The sequence below is a fragment of the Miniopterus natalensis genome, chromosome 17 (assembly GCF_054644295.1).
Source record: "Miniopterus natalensis isolate mMinNat1 chromosome 17, mMinNat1.hap1, whole genome shotgun sequence".
Taxonomy (NCBI): domain Eukaryota; kingdom Metazoa; phylum Chordata; class Mammalia; order Chiroptera; family Miniopteridae; genus Miniopterus; species Miniopterus natalensis.
Genome location: NC_142097.1, coordinates 43,043,099 through 43,063,484, shown reverse-complemented (window position 1 = coordinate 43,063,484; position 20,386 = coordinate 43,043,099). Strand labels below are relative to the sequence as shown.

At 48.4% G+C, this 20,386-nt stretch overlaps 1 protein-coding gene across 1 annotated transcript; it reads left to right on the top strand.

Annotated features, from left to right (window-relative positions):
* Positions 1-1,495: 1,495 nt before the first annotated feature.
* On the top strand, positions 1,496-20,041 carry PRPSAP1 (phosphoribosyl pyrophosphate synthetase associated protein 1). The gene is made up of 10 exons (XM_016212446.2): positions 1,496-1,898; positions 4,771-4,823; positions 7,017-7,083; positions 10,260-10,432; positions 11,589-11,704; positions 12,130-12,185; positions 12,662-12,807; positions 17,360-17,430; positions 18,216-18,362; positions 18,862-20,041. Exons 1-10 carry the CDS (start codon positions 1,729-1,731, stop codon positions 19,018-19,020), a joined length of 1,158 nt encoding a protein of 385 aa, XP_016067932.1. The 5' UTR covers positions 1,496-1,728; the 3' UTR covers positions 19,021-20,041.
* Positions 20,042-20,386: the final 345 nt, after the last annotated feature.

The following is a 20,386-nucleotide window of genomic DNA, read 5'->3' as shown; positions in this document are numbered from 1 at the left end:
TGGAGTAGTGCAAAGTGGAGGCGAAACTCCTGACTCATTGCCTGAAACGTTCTTCTTTGTTGCAAAGACTGACCTTGCCTTCCAAATAACTCAGCTCTTGAGAACAGGGCTGAGCAGCCCTAGACACAGGCCTCTTTGTCTTGTTCTGTCCTCTCTTGGACAATTCCTCACGCCAGATCTGAACCTGTGCCACCCCTTGTCTTCTTTAAAACACTGTAGATCATATTTCCACAATTCATGCTGAACCTGCAGCCCAGTTAACAAGAGGATCATTTTTTTAAAACTTGAAAACTGAAATTGGAAATTGTCGGATACAGGAAATGTCACCTTGTGCTGGGCAGAGCTGTTTTTGCCCTTGTAGGAAATGTCCAGCAGGTCAGAGTCTCAAGAGCCAGCATGGTCTATAGAGAAACATTTAAAAAAAACACACACACACACCACTGGATCTGGTCAAGTAAAGTCTCCCTTCAAACTCCGCAAAGGACCTTCTTTATAACCTGGACTAGGCAGGGTTCTCCAGGGAAACAGAACCCACATGACATAAATACATGGCAAATGTTGGCGAACTAAGAGGAAAAATAAAAAACTCCACAGTCGCAGACAAGTAGATTAAAAATAATTAAGGCCCTGCCGGTGTGCTTCAGTGGTTGAGCATGGACCCATGAACCAGGAGGTCACAATTCGATTCTAGGTCAGGGCACAGGCCGAGTTGCCAGTTGGATCTCCAGTAGGGGACATGCAGGACTATCAATCCATCAATATTCCGCTCTCACATTGATGTTTCTCTCTCTCCCTTCCTCTCTAAAAAGAAAAAATCAATAAAAAATATGTTTTAAAAAAAATACATGGAGTGGTCCAGAGGTCTGGGCTGTGGTGGTGGTGGCCCTGGTGGTGGTAAGCGGGAAGGGCTTAGTGTGATCGAGGCGATCTAGAAAAATTTCGTGGAAGGGGAGGAAGGAAGACATTATTAAAAGCAAATTAAAAAAAAAAAAAAAAAAAAAAAAAGCAAAGACTGTCTGGGGGGCCTTGGACTCAGGAAACCTTGCCTTACAAGGTTGGATTCTGGGGACTCACGATCAGCTCAGTGCACCCCCTCCGGGCAACTTCAGTATTGCAGGCAACCGGGGAGAAATAGCCCCGCCCTCCACTTTAAAAATCAATCAGCCTAACGCATGCGCCTCGCAGGGCTAGCGCCGCGTTACCATAGAGTCGCAGAGCTAGATCGTCGGCCTCCTCGGAGGCAGACATTTTGGATCCTGGCAGGAAAGTTGGAAAGGGCTGGGACCACTACCAAGCCAGGCTGCACAGCCCAAAAACTTGACAGCGGAAGACCTCCTGTGGGACGATAAAAATCAAGCGACGGAGCGAATTAATGGTGCTTCTCTGGGAAGAACAGGCTTTTAGAGTTGCCCACCGCCTTGCCCTCACCCGAGATGGCGGCTCCGCGGGCGCTCTAGCTGGCGCCTCTCGGATTTCCCGGATGCCCGGAGGGGGCGGTGGCCTCCCCGCTGGGCGTCTGGAGGCTGCGGCGTCGGTCGCCGGGAACGCGGGTTCGGCCGGAGCTCGCTGTGGCTTCTGGTACGAGGAGGGTGAGGGTCCCAGACCTCTCCTCTCCTCTCCTGTCCGGCTTCTCGGCATCTTCCCCAGCCGGGCTCCCGGGCCTCAGTCGGATCCCCCCCGGGCTGCAGCCCCTCACGGGCCGGCCGTAACCGCGCCGCGGGCCGGACGATGCCCAGGAAGCTGCTGCTGCTGCCGCCGCTCTCCGTGTCCTCGGCTTTCCGCGCCCCGCGAGTCTGCCCCGCCGCACGCCAGGCCATGAACGCCGCCCGCACCGGCTACCGGGTCTTCTCGGCCAACTCCACGGCCGCGTGCACCGAGCTGGCCAAGCGCATCACCGAGTAAGGGCGGGGCCGGGCCCACCCGGGGGACCCCTGCCGGCTGCGTCCTCGCTTCTCTTCCCCTCCGCGCCCTGCGCCGGGCGGAGGGACGACCTGGCCCCGTCGCCCCGTCCCTCGGGGCGGGGGTAGCAGGGAGCAGAATCCTGCCGTTTGGGGGGCTGGACAGACCCTTGGAGGTGCCCGAAGGCGTCCCCTCCTCCCCAATTCTGCAGACTTTTGATGACTTAACACGTCCCCACCCCGGTTGCTCGGGCCGCTCTCCCTCCTTTCGCCACCCTGCTGCGGCCGCCAAGGCCAGCGGTGAGGATTCTGCAACCCCGGAGGGAGCGCCTTGGGGGGGGGGGGGGCTGGGTCGGCTCGAGGTGACCTCGGAATGTGGTCGTCGCCGTTCCCAAGCCGCCTCAACGAGACGCGGGGGCCGGGGTGCAGTTATAAGGCGCAGGACCCGGCGGGTGCCGCAGGTGGAGGGTGCGCGGGGCGGCCGCGGAAGCCAAGGTGTAGGGTGCGGGGGGGGGGGCGTGAGAACAGGGCAGCTCCGGGCGAGCAGATTTGTGGGAGCCGGCGACAGAAAGGGCGGGTCTGGCCGTGGTCTTCAAGTCAGCTTTAGGCCGGATCATTTAAAGCAGTCTTCGCCTCTGCGCGTCTGCTAACCCAGGACACCTGTGATCCTGAGTGGCCTTGAGACGGCTCGAGGTGCCTTCCCGGTCTTGCCACTCACTAGCTCTGTGACACTGGGCCAGAGGCTGGATTTTTCTGAACCTCATTTGTAAAACAGGGCTGACTCTGTCTCCCAGGCAAGAGTATTGTGAGCATGCATCGCCCGTCTTGCAGACAGAGCAGAGGCTCCCAGGACTGCTCACTGAGGGGCCCCTTTCCCAGCCGACTCCTGCGGAGAATCCGGGAGCCCTGGTGTAAAGGAAGAGCTTTATGAGTCCCCATACACTTGTTACAAATATAAGACATAAAGGGAATAGCGTGTCTCTTCACCTTTAAAGTAATTTTCATGCTTTAAATAACTTACATTTGAGTTTCCTCTGAATTTTCCCCGAGTTGGTGAACAAAGGCGTGGTTATATATTTAGATTCTAGATGGAAGTGTAGAAGAAAGGGGAAACTTTAGTGATATTTTTTTCAGTAATGCTTCTTTTCTTTTCAGTTGCAGTTTTAAGTGAGCAGAGTGAAAAAAAAAACAGTCGTTTTGCAATCTACCGCCTTGTTTCTATTTCTAACCCCGACTGTTTGTCTTTCTTTTTGAGGCCAACTAAAACACTACCTTTAAGTATAAAACTTGCGTTTGTTTATTTTGGGGCAGGTTTACCACATTGACCTTGCTGAGCGAAAGCAGAAAGTTGGAGGGCACATTTTTTTATTATTACTAATCCTCACCCAAGGATATGTTGTTGTTGATTTAGAGAGAGAGGAAGGGAGAGAGAGGGAGTCATCGATGTGAGAGAGAAGCATCGACTGGTTGCCTCCCGACTGGGGACTGAAGCCAGCCAACTGAGCCACCCTGCCAGGGCTGGAGGGCGCGTGTAAAACGTCCCTGGTTTTTGCCTTTTTGTTTTGGTATTAGGCTCCTCCCTGCCTGGGTCCAGGAAGGTTTTAAGTTACTGTGAAGAATAAATATTAGTAATTCTCTTACCTATTTCATATGTTGAGTTTCTCAGATTTTATTTGAAAAAAGGGTTTTACCACCAAGCAGAAGTTTGAGGATCATTAAATTGGGTTGACCCCTGAGGTTGTGATATTTTATTTCCATGATTCCTTTCAGGTCTAAATGTCAAGCAGGGATTTAAAACTTTTTTTTTGCTGATGCACTTTAATAAAGTTAGGTGCATTACATTCCCAGGCTATGTGTGAATTACATGTGTGCTGTAATGAACTCCCTGTTTCTATCCAGCTTCCACACGCTGCCAGTCTTGTTTCATACACTCCTTCACTGTTTTTGGCTGGAGTATTTAATGGTAAAATAATACATAACAAAATTTACCGTTTTAGCCATTTTAAAGTGTACAATTCAGTGGCATTAGGTACATTCACAATGTTGTGTGACCATCTCACCTTCCCAAACTGAAACTGTCCCCATGAAACACTCTCTTCCCCTTCCCTCCTCTCCCAGCCCCCCGGAAACCTCTGTTCTGTTTTCTGTGTCTTATGAATTTGCCTGTTTAGGTGCCACCTGTAAACAGGATCATGCAGCGTTTTTCTTTTAGTGCCCGACTTATAATACTTTCGTAGCATGTAACAGAATGTCATTTCTTTTTAAGGCTGAATAATATTCCATTGTATACCTGGCCAGAGTATTTTTAAACAGATTCCAACCTCACATCATGTCATCTCACTTATAAAATGGTAACGCTAACCGGTGAGAACTGAAACGACGACGAAAGTGCACCACCGTTAATTCCTGAGCATCGTCTCGCCGCAGGCCTTGTGCATCGTGCCCTGATTGTGTCAAAAAGGGCTTTTTACGCTTGATTTGTTCTAATCAGGATCCAAACAGGCTTCACCCTGATTTTGGTTAATGGCACTGAAGTCTGTATGCTTTTGACAGTTCGGGCAGTGACCCCTGGCTTACGCTTTTGGAATGGTTGCTAGGAACCGAGTAGGTTTGGGAACGATTTTCCAAGACAGTTACTGTTCAGGAAACAGCGAGCTAGACACTAGACTCGGTTGTTCCAGTAAAGCATTGCCTCACAAACAGGTGAGCGCGGGAAGCTGCTAAACGGACTTTTAGTTCTTACTGAATTACATTTTCTAAGTAGTTTTTCGGCAGAGAATGCCAGTCCAGGTATTTTCTTCTTTTTGTCAAACACGCATATGAGCTGGGTTGTTTAGAAAGAGCACTGCTAATTGCCTTTCTCCCCCCACAGGCGTCTTGGTGCTGAATTGGGGAAGTCTGTGGTGTATCAAGAGACCAATGGAGGTAACGTTAAAATGATTTCCGAAACATCCTCTGTTCTCTAAACTACGCTTAATTGGCTGGCATGTATTTAAAAGGCAAATGTTACTCATGTTTAACACAAACATTTTTCTCTTTGGCATTAGAGGTGTAAGTCATCATTCTACACTTCCCTTTAGATCTTGGCTCCTTGTTTTTTACCTTAAAGTCTCCTTTCCCCTTTTTCCAAGGTAATGCAAATACCCTGTCACGTGGAATGAAACAAGGAGAGCTGTGGAGAAAGCCTCTTCTCCTTTGTTGGGCGATGCTGGTGGATTCTCCTTGCTTTTATCTGTCTCATTGGGCCATCGGTAGCATCAAGAGCCACCTGGCACTGGGTAGTGGTGACTTATTAAAAAACTGTTCTGTTCACTCTAAGTTTTTCTCTCGAGTTTCTTGTAGACTTTCACCTGGGCTAGTGACCTGCTTTTGCCGCCATGTGGGTTTCCATGGGGAACCCTAACATTAAATGATCATGTTGGAAGGCATGTTGCTTGTGGCCCATGTCCTAGGAGAGCTATTTCGGAAATCTTGGGGCGGGGGGGGGGGGTACTTATGGTTATAGTTCCCTTAGTCGGTGCAGAGACAACTTAGCATCAGATGATTTAGAATTCTGTTTTCAAAGTTGAAAGCCCCGATTCACGATTCTATTGCTTGCTTTTCTCTTTCTGAGGTATAATTGTCTATGGTATGAGTAGCTTAAGGAGATAAATTACTAAGACATAATGATGTTTGGGGACCTAAAAAAGTAAAGTATTCAAAAAGGAATTGTTATTTTAATGGATCTATATGTTTCATCCAACTTCCATATTTACTTGGTGACTTTAGGTCAAGTCAGGAAGTGCTAGTATTTAAAAACCTGAAGGTGAAGACAGATAGGTGAGTCTATTTGGCAATAACTACTTTAATTCATAGTGGTAGCATTTGGGGATCTCATGGAATGAGGCACTCGAAGAGAAGGTGGTTTAATGAAGACTTGTTCTCCATTCTTCCGTCACTGTCCTGGGCCTCCTTAGCTCTTGGGCTGTTGAAGTAGCTCCCTAGCAGGTCTTCCTAGTTCTGTCTTCAGCCTCTGTAGTCCAGTGTACTCACTTCCACTAGGATATTCCCAAAATGCAAATCGTTTGGATTTACTGCTGCTGAGAATCCTATAGGCTAGAGCCCAGTCTCCTCGGCAGTCACTGGGGCCCTGGGACCTGGCTTCTGCCCACCTCGCTCGCCTTATCTCCCACCGGGTCCATCAGCACATTGTGTGCCCTGACTCCAGGTGCATCTAAGTCCAGCCTCTTCTCACTGCCTCCACTGCGGCTGCTCTGGGCCAGCCTGCTGTTTGTTGCTTCTCTGGATTATTTAAAAAACAACTGGGTTGCTCTCCCTGCTGCCACTCGTGTCCTGCCACGGGTTTCTTCACACAGTAGCCAGTGTCCACCCTTCCCATCCTTGAATCCGGCGGTGGTGGCTTTTCTATCACACTTAGAATAAAATCCAGACTCGTGCGTGGCCAGGCCCTGCTGGCTCCCTGACCTCCTGTCTGCCTCGCCTCACCCACTCCACTTTCCACGTGGCCAACCGCCTGTCCCTCTGCCTGGCACGCTCTTTCCCCACACCTTTGCCTGTTCCCACACTCCCTTCCTCGCCACACATTCCACTTGCAGTGAGGCCATTGTTCCCAGCTCCTTGGCTCTCCCTCCTTTCTCACGCGGGTCTGCCTGGCACGTGGGCCTGAGAGTTTGCCAGCCGTGGGCATTGCGTTGCCTTTCTGGGTCAGTCTCCCCCCCTTGGTGCAGGTCCTCCACGTAGGGACTCCAGCTCTAGGCTGGCACAGAGGAGGCTTCCGCAGCTGTCGCAAGAATAATGTGGATGTTAACCTTCGGCCTTTTTATTTGCTGCAGACTTTCCCGAGTGTCTTATCTTTCTTTTGGTGACGGGTGTTCTGTTTTGGACCCTGAGGTTTTATGTAGACCTGTTTGTTACTTTTGCCTTCTCATCTATTTTCGGCTTATTTCCCCCTTCGCTTGACTTTTTTTAAAAACATATACATGTCACCCTGAAATCAGGGTTTATTTTGGTGCACTGAGTGAGGTGCTGGGTAGATTTGTCTTTGCTCCTCCAGATGCTTCCTGATCCTCGCATCATGAAGTCCTTTCCTTAAAGCCACTGGACATTTTTATTTTTCAGAAACAAGAGTTGAAATAAAAGAATCTGTTCGTGGACAGGATATTTTCATTATACAGACAATACCCAGGTAAGAGTTAGCACTACTTTGATGTAATTCATTATCGTTTCATATAAACAACAATTCCGTTCTCTTTAAATTATAAGTGTGTTTGCATGTTAAACGCTTTTCCTGAGTCCTGTGAGTCATTCTAGCAAATTCATAACCCAAGAAGGGGGTCATGGGAACCTCTGATTTATAGTGGGTCAGCCACAGTCACAGGTGACAGTGAGTCTTGGCATTTGTCATATGAAGTGGGGAAGGGGTGCCGCCCTGCTGGACTGAGCCCTCAGCCTGTGGGATCTGATGCTGTTTTCTAAGAAGATGGTGTCAGAATGGAGTTGAATTTCAGGACACCCAGCTGTTGTCTGGAGATTCTGAGAATTACGTGATGTGGGAAAAGGCCCGCACACATTTGGTGACCAGAAGTGTTCAGTGTTGTCAATGTATAGCCTCCTTTGAGGATGTTGAGAAAACTGTGTCTGAAGGAGACTGAGGACCACAGGGTCACAGAATGAGTTATTTGAACCCAAGTATAACAAAGTCCCCTACGTGATAGCTGGCAGATACTAAGTACTTTATTTTTAATATTTTATTCTGATTATAAAAGCAACGTTCATTATTAAAAATACAGGCATTATAGAAATCTGTGTAACAAATCATTCTCTCTCTCTTTCTAAAATTCAAAAACTAAAAAAGTTTAAAAAAAGAAGAAATCTTGCCCTAGCCAGTTTGGTTCAGTGGTTAGAATGTCAGCTGTGGACTGAAGGGTCCTGGGTTCGATTCCAGCCAAGGGCACGTGCCTCAGTTGCAGGCTTGATCCCCAGCCCCGGTCGGGTCTCACATGGGAGACAACCAATTGGTGTGTGTCTCTCACATCTATGTTTCCCTCCCTCTCCCCCGCCTTTACTCTCTCTGAAAAGCAATGGAAAAAAATGCCCTCGGTTGAGGATATAAATAAATAAAATCAATTGATTTTTTTATAAAGAAAGAGCATTCACCACTTGTTTTGCTACAGGTGTTAATCGGTGGAGGTGGGGCAGGCGGGGTAAATCCTACCCCATTACCGCATCTCCTGCCCTCTGGAGCTGGTCCGGCTGTGGTCCAGGGCAGTTAATTGATGTATATAAACCATGTCTGTTTCCTCACCTCACATTCCTTTTTGCCCATCGAAAAAAGCCAAGTTTAATATAGGATGCGCTTCTCTGAGGGCAAAGAAAAATGGTGACCAATTAAGGCGACCTGCTTAGATACAAAGATGGCACGAAGGCCATGGTGTACGGGAGCAGTCTTCAGGAGCAGGCAAAGCAGGGGCTGCCAGCCGGTGTTTTCTCGGCCCCAGTGACTGCCTGGTGTCCAGCCTGTCCCGGGCCCCTCAGTGAAGGGGAAGGCCAGTGTGGCAGAGCCCCCGTGGCCTTCCTGACTAGTAAGCCTCCCCCGCCTTGGGCTGGGGGCTGGAGGCTGCTGCTCTCCTGGCCTAGCTCCTTAGGAAGAGGAGAAGTGGGAAATAAAAACCTCCTGGGAGAAATTAGTAATAATGGAAGGGAAGTTACTCCTCCAATTAACACCTGTTCGCTGGGCCCTTGTGTCCTATCCACACCTCCGGTGTCATAGGTTGTGTATTAGAAATGCTGTCACAGAGCCAGCTCAAACCCACCGCCTGGGTAGGCGGTCTCCAGGCTCGGTCGCGGTCACTTCAGCTCTGGACGTCTTGCTGGGATCTGGTAGGAAACCAAGGCCAGTGGGGCTTTTCCTCACGGGCGGAGGCTGGGAGGGCTCTAACCTCACGCCTGCCGTGGACAGGCCGTCCGTATATGGAGAGGGCGTGTGGCGCCTGGTGCTTAGTCTGGATAAGGACTCCTGAGTCATTTACGCGCTGCCCTCTGGAGACTCCGTGGGCCTCCAGCCTAACATTCAGAGCCCACAGGGCATCCGTCCCTCTAGGTGTTTGGCAACATGCTTTTTTTTCTAATCCTCTCTTGAGGGTATGGTCATTGATTTTAGAAAGCGTGGAGGGGAGAGAGAGAAGGAAACATCAATGTGAGAGAGAAACATTGGTCAGTAACTTCTTTAGTGACAGGTTTAAGCCAGCCCTGCCCCGTGTCCTTGTGCATCTATGTTAACACACCTTTGAAGTGGCGGAAGTAAACCTCCCCAGGCCTGTAAGAGTCTAGTTAATGCCCTGTAAGCAGATCCCCTTGCTTTCTCCCACCGCCTTGTAATCTCCTTACTCTCTCCTTAATTTCAAATGCGTGAAAGAAGCTGTAAAACTGCCATCCTCCAGGGCATTGGAGATCTTGCTTCCCGGCAGTTTTCCTCGTATTGGCTCAAATTGACGTTTCTTATGTCGCCAGCATGAGGAGAACATGCTCCAGTTTACCTTGGAGGAAGGAATGATAACTGGACAGGTCCTCTTTGTCTGGGGAGGGCCAGGGAGGTACACTCCTGACGCAGAAGAGGGGCGGCGTCTTTACGGGCAGTGCCCGCCTTGGCTTGCTCAGCCTTGGCAGAGGCTGGCGTGCTCGTTCCTTAACATTGGACATGGCTTTTCTTTGAATGCCTTTCAGATTCCCGTTTCATCCGCTGTTTGCCTGGGTAATCTTTGCCAGGCGTCTGTATATCTCAAGGAAAGACGGGATGGGGAGATTTTTGGAAATTAAGTTCCAAGACCTCTCATTTCCTACCCTACCCTTCATCCCCAAGGAAGAAAGATACCAGAGCCTTTCTGGTAATCTTACCTCCCTCCTTAATCTCAAGTGTGTAACAGGAATTGTAAAACTCACTCAGTTTGAAAGACAGCTAACTAGAAGGAGAGGCGGGTGGCTTTCCCTCGGCGTTCACAGGAAAACCAGGGACTGGCCTGCTCCCTGAGCCTGAGCCCCCAGGATGGCACCAGCAGGTGTGGTGAGCACTGTCACCGCAGTTGAGGTCCGTGTCACAGGCCACTGCAGTGACCGTGCCACTGATGGGAGGTCCGGGCAGAGGTGAGGATTTAAGTAACCACAGGTGGAAACCGGAGTTCACACAGCTACAAAGGAGAGTTAATACGCTTTCCCTGTACTCACGAGGTGGCACATCAGCTAGGGTGGCAGTAAAGTGCCTATGATGCCCATCTGGGGAGCTCACGTTAAATTGCTGAGGGCGAGATCTGTTCTAGGGGCTAATAAATGAAATTAACCCTCAAACGCGACCCCCCACTGTTGCAGAGATGTGAACACGGCCGTGATGGAGTTGCTGATCATGGCCTACGCCCTGAAGACCGCCTGCGCCAGGAACATCATCGGCGTCATTCCCTACTTCCCCTACAGCAAGCAGAGCAAGATGAGGAAGAGGGGCTCCATCGTGTGCAAGCTCCTGGCGTCCATGCTGGCCAAGGCGGGTGCGTGCGCGCCGGCCCCTCGGGACCTGGCCGCCCTTCCCTGCCCCGCCCCAGGCTCTTGTTCCCGGTCCCTCCGAGGCGCGCCGCTTAGGGGTAGTGAGCTGAGGTAGAAATCGGCCCTTTTCCCGTCTCTAGAGGACATGATCCGTCTGCTCCCCTGCTTTCTGTGCTTCTCTAACCTCGGCCTTTGCCATGTTTGCTACCTCCTTTACATTTCACCTTGTCACTGTTACAGCCTAACTGGCCGTCTCGGCGTCCGTGTGTGATCTTGGAAGCTTCGGGCCGAGGTATTTGCCTTTGTTAGCTGGATTCTCTTTATGTGCATAGTATTAAAACTGGGTTTTCTCTCGCTGCTTCTTCGGCTTGTGTACTCTTGTTCCCCTCCTGATGGTCATGGTCTTTGCTTTTATTCTAATGTATTTGGGTAGCAGTGACATACTTGTGGCCTATGAATCAGATGTGGTAACACTTAACAGTTATTAGAATTTTATTTGCCTGTTATTTATTTTTTAACAAAAGAAAAAACTACCACATTTGAGTCCTCAGAAACATACATCTGTCCCTTTTTGTTTAGCCCTGTTGATTATATCCGTCTGTCTTCATTGTTTTTCCAGAAGGATATTCCATGGCCCATTCTTTCATGGCAGACAGCAGTTGTCTAACCCTTCAAGATCTTATCTTTGTCGCACTCGAGTGTCTTGTTTCTAACGTGTGCGGTACTTCGCTTTCTCATTCCTCCTGCCACAGCTGCAGTCTTTCAACATTTCTTCTGAAATTCTTTAGTCAAGGCCTTACTATTTTTTTACGTCCATTTCTGCTTCAGTATTTATTAATTCCATCTTCATATTTTTTGCTTCTCCGTGAGTTCTTTTCTCGATTTTGAGGACCAAGCAAATAGCAGAGCAGAGTGCTTTTCTCAGCCTTGGATCTGTGTCCGTGTGGAGGAGAGAGGCTCCTTTACAGTAGGCTGGGCACGTTCCTCAGTTTGTTAAGTTTTGTTAAGGTTACAGATAAAGTCTCTAACTAATGTGCTTGTTAACAGTACCCCCGGCCTTCAGTCCTCTGTTAGGAAACAGGAGTTGGGCATCTAGTTTGTGTCCCCTGTAGCCATTAACTTGCAGGGGTGAACTTGTAATTCTCTGTTTTAAAATTTCAGGTTTAACTCACATTATCACTATGGATCTTCATCAAAAGGAAATTCAAGGCTTTTTCAGCTTTCCCGTGGACAACCTTAGAGCCTCACCTTTCCTGCTTCAGTATATCCAGGAAGAAGTGAGGAGCCTCCGGCATACACCCCACTGTCCTCAAAGAGGCCCCATGTAGTTCTCTCTGGTATCAGATTTCAACACTGAAAGGCTCTTCCAATGACCTTGCCCTTAGCCTTGATCCCAAGGCAGCCAGAGTTCAGGCGTGGAGGGTCCTGTAGTTCAGAGGCTTTAAAATGGATGTCCTTCTAGTATCTTTAACAGTTTGCTTATTTTTTTTAAAATGAAGGTTTTAAGAATTACTTTTTATCTTGTTGATGTAACAGTACTTTTGCAATGATGTTCATTGACAGGTGTTAAAATTCTAAAATGTGTGAATGAAATTCTAGTATCTATGGTTGCTGGTGTGGGTCATTGTTATAAAGGAAAAAATGTAATACCAGCCTCCAGGTATAACTTTTCAGTATTTTCTTATTTTTCTTCCAAATCTAGATTCCAAATTACAGAAATGCAGTCATTGTAGCTAAGTCTCCTGATGCTGCAAAAAGGTAAATAATCCAGACACTTATAAAACTGCTCGCGGTGCTTTCTGAAGTCAGCATGAGCTGTTGGGCGTCCAGGGTCTGTGCCCCCCGGGCCTCCCCGCCTCGGAGCGGGACGCCGTCCCCCCAGCTCCCGGCTCCCGGCAGAAGGAAGGCAGGAGGGCCATGAGCGTGTCCCCGGCAGTGGTTTTTAAGAGACCATTTCCCAGCAAAGCTCTTTCTTCTGAAGATGAGGGTGAGAATATTGGACAGAGGGTGGAACCAGAACGGTCTAGAAGCAGATACTAGCTCACACCTCAGCTCGCGTGCCTCTCGAGGCTTTTACACTGGGGCCTGGGCCCTGCATTCTGTTTCGTATAAATAATTCCTTCGTGTGTCCCTAAGACGTTGAATGATAGTCATTTTGTGATTAATAAAATGATGGAACAGTGACACTTGGGTTTTCTTCCTGTGAATTTCACCGTCTCCCCTCCTTGTCTTAGGGCGCAGTCGTATGCTGAGCGGCTCCGCCTGGGCTTAGCTGTGATCCACGGAGAGGCCCAGTGCACAGAGCTGGACATGGACGACGGTCGCCACTCTCCCCCAATGGTCAAAAACGCCACTGTCCACCCCGGCCTGGAGTTGCCGTGTAAGCTTAGCTCTCTTTTTTACCTTATTTGTAGACTGGAGAAAGGCTTGGACAATATGAATGGCTAGGAGTTGATACTTTCATGGATGTGCTATTGGTGTTTTTAAATGACAGAATGGTATTGCGTAGATTTCGCCTTTTGCAAATGGAGATTGGGTTACACATGTGTAGACTGTGTCAGACAATTGCACTTACCGGGTAGCACTTAGCATTCAGAAGGTGTGAAATAATTTTAGCTTTAGTAGAGAAGTTGTATGTGTGATGCTGTGAAATCCTAAGTTTTTATATCTTGGTACGACGGGTGGTGGCCACCGTTGATCAGCTACCCGGCTGTGGCGATCAGGGCGCTCTTAGCGCCGTGTTAGTCCTGGAGCTCTTGACCTGGCTCCTGACAGACCTGTAACTAATCCAGCAGTGTGGAGGCTGTTTATTTCCATGGAATTTTTGAGTGGCAATAACCAGCATTCTATACTGGAAGACATATTATGCTTTTTAGAGGAAGGAGAGTATTTCCTTTAAAAATATGTATCTACTTGCCATGCCTCAGAAACATGCAGGTGGAAACAGGAGGATGGTTACACCCCAGGTTTTTTCAGACAGGCTCCTGTCTGAGACGTAAACATTCTAATTGTTTATAATGATCAGACTCGGGAAATGAGCATTGTTATAATACTATTGTCTGATCTTCAGTCCCTATTCAAATTTTACCAGTTGTCCAACCAGTGTCCTTTAGAGCAAAAGAAAACAGTGTTTTTCTGGACTAGAACCCAATAGGAGATAACACGTTGTACTCAGTCGTCACTTCAGTCTCAGTCAGTCTGGATGCTCCTCTCTTCTTTGTCTCTCGTGACCTTGATTCTTCTGAAGAGTATGGGCCGGGCACTTTGTAGCATGTCCTTTAATGGGGGCTTGTTGTTTCCTCATGATTAGGTTGAATCAGTTGTTACTCCGATTGTTGTCAAATGGTGATTTTTCTAATTCCCCTTCTTTCCCCTCGGTGCCTTTGTTTGTATCAGTATGGAGTCGCAGATCTTATTTTATTCAGTGTGTTATAATCTAACCCATGCGACTGTTTATTTTAATGTTCAAATTGTCTCAGATGTGGCCAAAGAGAACTCCTGAAGCTGCCTCCCGTGTTCTTTTGACGTGCTCCTATCATTTTTGGTAACTGTCTTTCTGGTAGAACCGAGACGTGGCCTTGTACTTTCTCAGCCCTGGAATGTGCTCTATCATTTCTGGTAACTGTCTTTCTTTCTGGTAGAATGAGATGTTGCTTTGTACTTTCTTAGCCCTGGAATCTGCCCCGATTCCTTTAGTGAGAAGGGGTGTTTAGAAACCAGCATTGGGCTTCAGGTGTACACGCAGTCACCACACTCTACTAACCTTGACTTACGTTCTTTCACCAGTGACTGAATGTGTTTATAGGATAAATTCCAAGAAATAAAATTACTGGGTCAGGGGTTGTTTTGATAGATGCTGCTTGCTGACCACAGTATTGTATGTGTGGGATTCTCTGTTCTGGGAATGTTGCTGTTACTTATGATCGGGACAGTGTTTTCCCTGTAGTCACCCTGTGTGTCCCGGAACCCCTTGTAAAGCTCTGTCCCTTCACGTGCATGTTGGGTGCTTACATCACAACCTCTGGAGTTGCCATAGGGTCATTTTCTGTGATTCCCTTTTATAGATTTAGTCAATTCTGAAAAAATGTTATTCCTTGTATGTAATTGAACCTTCCGGATTAAATATGCTTTATATATATTTATCAGTTACGTTTCCATAATTTATTTATAGTAATGAAGGTGACGATATTAGAATGTTAGGAAAAGGCCAGAGGAAAGCAAATGTCACTCTTGGGGTCTTTGTATCAGCTAGGAAGATGCACTGTTTCATCTTCCTGGAACCCGGTCTTTTAGAGCAGCCACCATTCTTGCTGAGGGCGACTTTCACCCCTAGCGGATTTTGGAGGCATTTCTGGTCATCTCGGCCAGGCAGAGGGGGGACATTGCTGGAATCCAGGGAGCATCCAGAGGCCAGAGGGGCTGCTGAACATCTTCCATGTAACCAGCGGTGTCCAGTCCCTAGTCAGCAGTGTGAGGTGGGGACCCTCTCGTAGAGTCACTTATTAAAGGGGAGGTGGTTTCTGTGGCTGTTTTATAAGGTGGACTGGGGACCTCCCGGGTGGCTCGGGGGCTCGTGCGTGCGGGAGCATCGTGTGCCGCGGCTCCCCTGCGCGCCGTCTGCTGCGTTTCATGCGGAGGGAGCAGACGCGCTGTCCTTGAGCATCTGCTGGCTGTGGATCTTGACTTGTTTACATGTAGATTTATGAGCTTGAGACTTGTTTCCGCTGGTTCTCCTGGAGACTGTACTTTATTTCTCATCTCTTTTTAATGTCAGCCTGACAGCCTGACATTCCACTGAACTAGAATTGGACCAAGATTAAGATTAAAATGGATCAGGAATAAATAATTCTCCACAGTCCTTTTTTGTTCTTTATTTTAGGAGAGAAAGCTTTGGTTAATTGACTCTGGGGAGAGAGTGAAATAGAGAGAGAGAGAGAGAGAGTGAGAGTGTGTGTGTGTGTGTGTGTGTGTGTGTGTGTGTGTGTGTGTGTAAATGCAGCATTATTTTACTTGGAAAACGCTAATTTTAAATGCAAATGACAGTTTTCTTCGTCTTTCCTAAGAACATTGGAACATTTGCCCTGCAGTAAGTTGAAGTAGTTTTAACAGTGACTCCTGGCCCCAGTAGAGGCGCACAGTTCATTTTCTCCTTAAACAGGTTGGGTTTTGTTTGCCAAAGTGGAGGAGATCAGCGACTTGAACACAGGGTGGTGGGAGCGCCCTTACTGCGACCTTCAGTACCTTACCTCTGCTGAACTTGTAAAGTTCTGGTATTTTATTTTCTGGGCAAACTATTGGAAAAATTTTGGCGTTTTTTTAGCCTGCCAGGTACTGTTTTTTCTGTTGACCCTGTAATGAAGTCTGTCTCTGTTTTTTAGTAGCCACCAAATTGTGTTTTCAGGTTTAGCCCGCCCTGAGCCGGGGATGGGCACCCGGGGAGCAAAGCCTGCTTTTTGAGCCCGGTCCTCGCGGAGCCTGTTTCTTACTTCAGACGGATGGATGAGTGTTTGCGGGAGGCGGATCAGAGACATGAGCAGGGCGCTGGGGCTTGTTTCCTGCGTCGGACCAGAGTTGAGTCTCTGCTGCTCTTTGATGAGGGATACTGGCTTGCAATCTTTGTCTCTTTTTACAGAGAAAAATGGTCAAGAAAAGGACCACGTCTCTTTAAGAAGCGGTCGGTCCCCAGAACTGCCCGCCTCCGTGGTTTGACGAGAGGCAGGACTCGGGGAAGGCTTTCCTAACGGTGGTGGTGTATTTTCTTCCCCTTGGGTGATAGTTATGTACAGAGCCTTTGTGACCGTCCACATTCAAGAAATTGCCCTTGTTTCTGGGACGGGAAAGCGGGGAATGCATGTTGAAATTTGCCAGGAAGACAGCGCTGTTTCGCCTCGGCTCGCCTGGCCCTAGTTTGCCGGAAGGCGCCTGTTCGAGGGTAGGCGCCTGCAGGTGGGAGTCAGCTGAGCTGGGCTTGAACGACTCAGCGGCTGGTGACCACTGGACTTAGACCATCACCAGTTTTATTCTTTCCCCTTCCCGCTACTAGCCTAATACATATTTCTGAATAAAACTGTCTAAAAACCTAGGATACGTGGCCCACCCTGAAATATTCTCAGTGAACTGACCCCTTGAGGGTGAACTCTGTTTCTCCTCTCTGCCCTGTAGCTTGCTTTGTGCCCCGACGGCCTTTTCCAGATGGCACTTCTGTAGCGAGATCAGACGCCTCTGCCTTGAGGCCTGATTAACCCCCAAAACCAGGACGGACTCGGGGCTATTGTCAAGCTCCTTGTTCTCAGGAAACTGGTTATGTCATTAGCGTAGCTGTCTGTTAATAGGTTTCGTCGTCCAGTTAAGGCCGCTTTGGAAGAAAGCGAGCGCTCCTTGCCCGGCAGCCTGCCCCGTGGGTTTCTGCAGAGCGGGCTCCTTTTCCACGGTGACAGGCGGCAGTGAGCTCCTCGCCCTGCTGCTCCGTCCTCACGGCTGGGCCAGTAAAGCCTGGGGGCTGCTAGTCAGCACGGGGCTCGTCTCAGCTGAGAAGTGCGGTGTGTGTAATACGCACGCCAGGTACCTTAGGTTTAGTGTGAAAACCACGTGAAACGTTTCTAATACATTTGCATATCGATTACATATTGAAATGATATTTTGGCTATATTGGGTAAAATAAAATCTATTCATTTCATCTGTGTGTGTTTTTAATGTGGCTACTAGAAAATATGAAATTGCATGTGCCTCACCCTCCGTTTCTGTTGGACAGTGTGCTCTAGAGTATGTTTCTGAGAGACCCGCTGGCTCATTGGAGAGGATCTGCTGCTTTGTTCTTTTATTTTTTTGATCTACAGTGGTTCTGCCACCCCTTCCGGAGGGCGAGGCTGGTTGTGAGCACGTTTTGGCGATGCACGACTAACCAGGTCTTGTCATTTGTTTTGTTTTGCTAGTGATGATGGCCAAAGAGAAACCACCAATAACGGTGGTCGGAGACGTTGGAGGGAGCATCGCGATCATAGTGGTATGGCGCGCGTCTTCCTTCGTGTGCAGAGATGACACCTCTGGCTCTTAGTAGGGTCCACGTTGCGTTGTATTTCTAGTAACGATGATAGATTTAAATGGATCTGTCTGTCCTTTCTCACCCAAACTCCTTAGGACAAGTGGAGGTTTTTATATAGATGAACAGGGATTATTACAACCTACAGATGTAAAAAGAGCACAGGAACTCTTGTAAGAAATTCAACCCCATAAGAAATTCAACCCCATTCGTCTTTAGGGCTGTGGGTCCCAGCGAACCACCTGACCCTCTCAGCCGTGAGCTTTAGGGCCATGAGGTGAACTGAAGGTGAGCGGCCCCATTTCTCCTAACGAGAACCTGTGTTATTCTTCAGATGGGAACAGGATGCACTTGCTCCCAGCTCTAAATGCCATTGCTGGGCCGGAGGGTCGTCCTTTGTCGTAGCTCACTTTATTTCTTTGTACATGTCATTGAACTTTCTCTCAGAAAAAGTAACTGAACACTGGCTGTGTAGGATTGATCTGAAATTTAAAATAGGAAGCGAGCCTTGGCAGTAATAACTAGCTGTAAATGTCCCATGTGACTGTAAGGCTTTGCTGCCCTTTGCACCGACAGCCACGCAAAGCACAGTCCATGAAGTTCTGTTGCCATTGCTGGGTGCTCGCCCTTTGACCCACGCAGATAGCTCTGATTTTGGATTTTACATCCTCTGAAACAGGTGCAGAGAGTATGTGTTCATAGGTGGGGTGGACGGTAGCTCCTTAACGCCAACTCCGCTCTCTTCTCAGGATGACATCATTGACGATGTGGAAAGTTTCGTGGCTGCTGCGGAGATCCTGAAAGAGAGAGGTGCTTACAAGATCTATGTCATGGCCACTCATGGCATTCTGTCTGCGGAGGCCCCCCGCCTGATCGAGGAGTCCTCCATTGACGAGGTCTGTCTGCTTTGAAGGGGCTTGAACACTTAGCTTAAGTCAGGGTTTGCTGCTCTCTTTTCTGTGAGCAGTGAAATGACTCAGTTGGTATTGCTCACCCCCCCTCCCCCAGAGGACCTGTGGTGGCTGATGGTGGTTGGGCAGATATATACTTAGGAATATATGTCTGTTTTCATAATGATTTGCTTTACATACTTCAGTGTAATTTGTATTTCAATATGGTTGAAAGTAGCGTTTCTCTTTTGAGTGGTGCTGGGGCTTACCCTGTCACTTCTGCATACAAAGACCCTGGCACTCTGAATCCTGTGTTTTGAACCATGAAAACTTTCCCTTGTGTAAAGTTGGTTAAGTCTAATTTGTAGAAACTGTACACTCAGCGGAGTAAGGTTTTGCAGGTTGGGACTTGGGCTCTGGGTACTAAATGTTGGATAAACTTTTCCGAGTGACCATGAGGGGCACATCAGTAACAGTGTTTGTTTCCCACTGTGGCCATGACTAGGTGGTGGTGACCAACACTGTCCCTCACGAGGTACAGAAGCTGCAGTGTCCCAAGATAAAGACCGTGGATATCAGTCTGATCCTTTCTGAAGCAATCCGGAGAATCCACAACGGGGAGTCCATGGCGTACCTCTTCCGAAATATCACCGTGGATGACTAGCTTTCACGGCCACCTTGCCTGGGACTGTGCCATCAGCTATGTACAGTGTTTCCTTTCAGGGGAGTCGGGTCTCTGTCTCGTCAAGTTTGGTAGGTAGGAGGCATTAAGGTAGCCGAGAGGAGACAAAGCTAAGGGATCAATGGCCTTAAATGTGTGCCCTTGTCCTCCGGTTCCTTAAAGAAGACTTGCAGGCACTTTCCTGAGAAGAATTGGAAAACCTTTTGCTATCGGAAAGGAGTCTTGGGCAGATACAGTTTTAACTCTAATGTCCATGCAGTTTCAGCCACAGGGACGTCACGTTGTGTGGAACTTGGTTGGGGAAGCTGGGTGCCCTGGCTCTGTTTCCACTCCAGAGTCCGCTCCTTAGTCAGCGTCATGTAAGTCCTTTATAGGGAGTTTTCTTTCTGAGAAACTGCTGTGCCTACAGCCACTGAACGGGGGGGCGTGTAGGGTTGCTCCCCAGCAAGGACCGCGGCGAGAGAGCACCTGTCTGTGTCTGCGTTTGTTGCTCTTCAATTGCAAATAAAAGAATCTGTTGTTTTGCCGGTCTCTTCACGCCATTGCACAGCCGCCCACTGTCACACCTCCTGGTGACTGGGGAGACAAGGGAGATAAAGGGGGTAGGCCCTGGTTGGTCCCAGTCCCAGACGTAAGTCCCCTGCAGGTCTGTCCCCTTCCTATGCATTGAAGATAAATCCTTGAATAATACAGTTAAGACCTAAATTTGTAAAAAAGAATCAATTGTACTTTTTCCTGCTATAGGTGACACGTATATCGCATCACTTAGGACTGCACCCAACCTTTCTAAGCAACATTTATAATTATATAATCAGAATTCTAATCTCTACCCCAGTTGTCAGGTAGACCTTGCTGCAAATGTGGTGTAAACTTTCTGTGCCTTCTAGTCTCCCCGGGTCAGGACTGAGTGTAGTAATGGGAGGGAGTCTCTGCTCGGCAGTGACCTGGAAGTGCTCGTTGGTTCTGGCAGTTCCTGAGATAATAAAGGCCATTTTGCACATTTTGTACAGTTGTATTTCTCTGCAGGAATGCTGCGTTGACATTTCTAACCCTTTCCTAGTGACCTGAAAAGTTCCCAGCCCACAATCAAGACTTTGGGCACATTAGCTTTTCAAGCATACAAATAAGTTGCCTTCTGCTAATAGTCCAGGTTGGGGCATTTTTAGCAAAGAACTTAATGATAAAATGAGGAGCGTGGGTCGAGGAGGAGCTATAGACTTCCTCAGGAAGTCAGTTCTTGTCCTTAGGTCGGGCAGATGGCTTGTCCTTCCTGGGCCTGTCGTCAGGAGTATAAAGGGAGCTTCGGAGTTGAAAGCTAAGGCCCTTTCAACTCAGATCACACTTATAC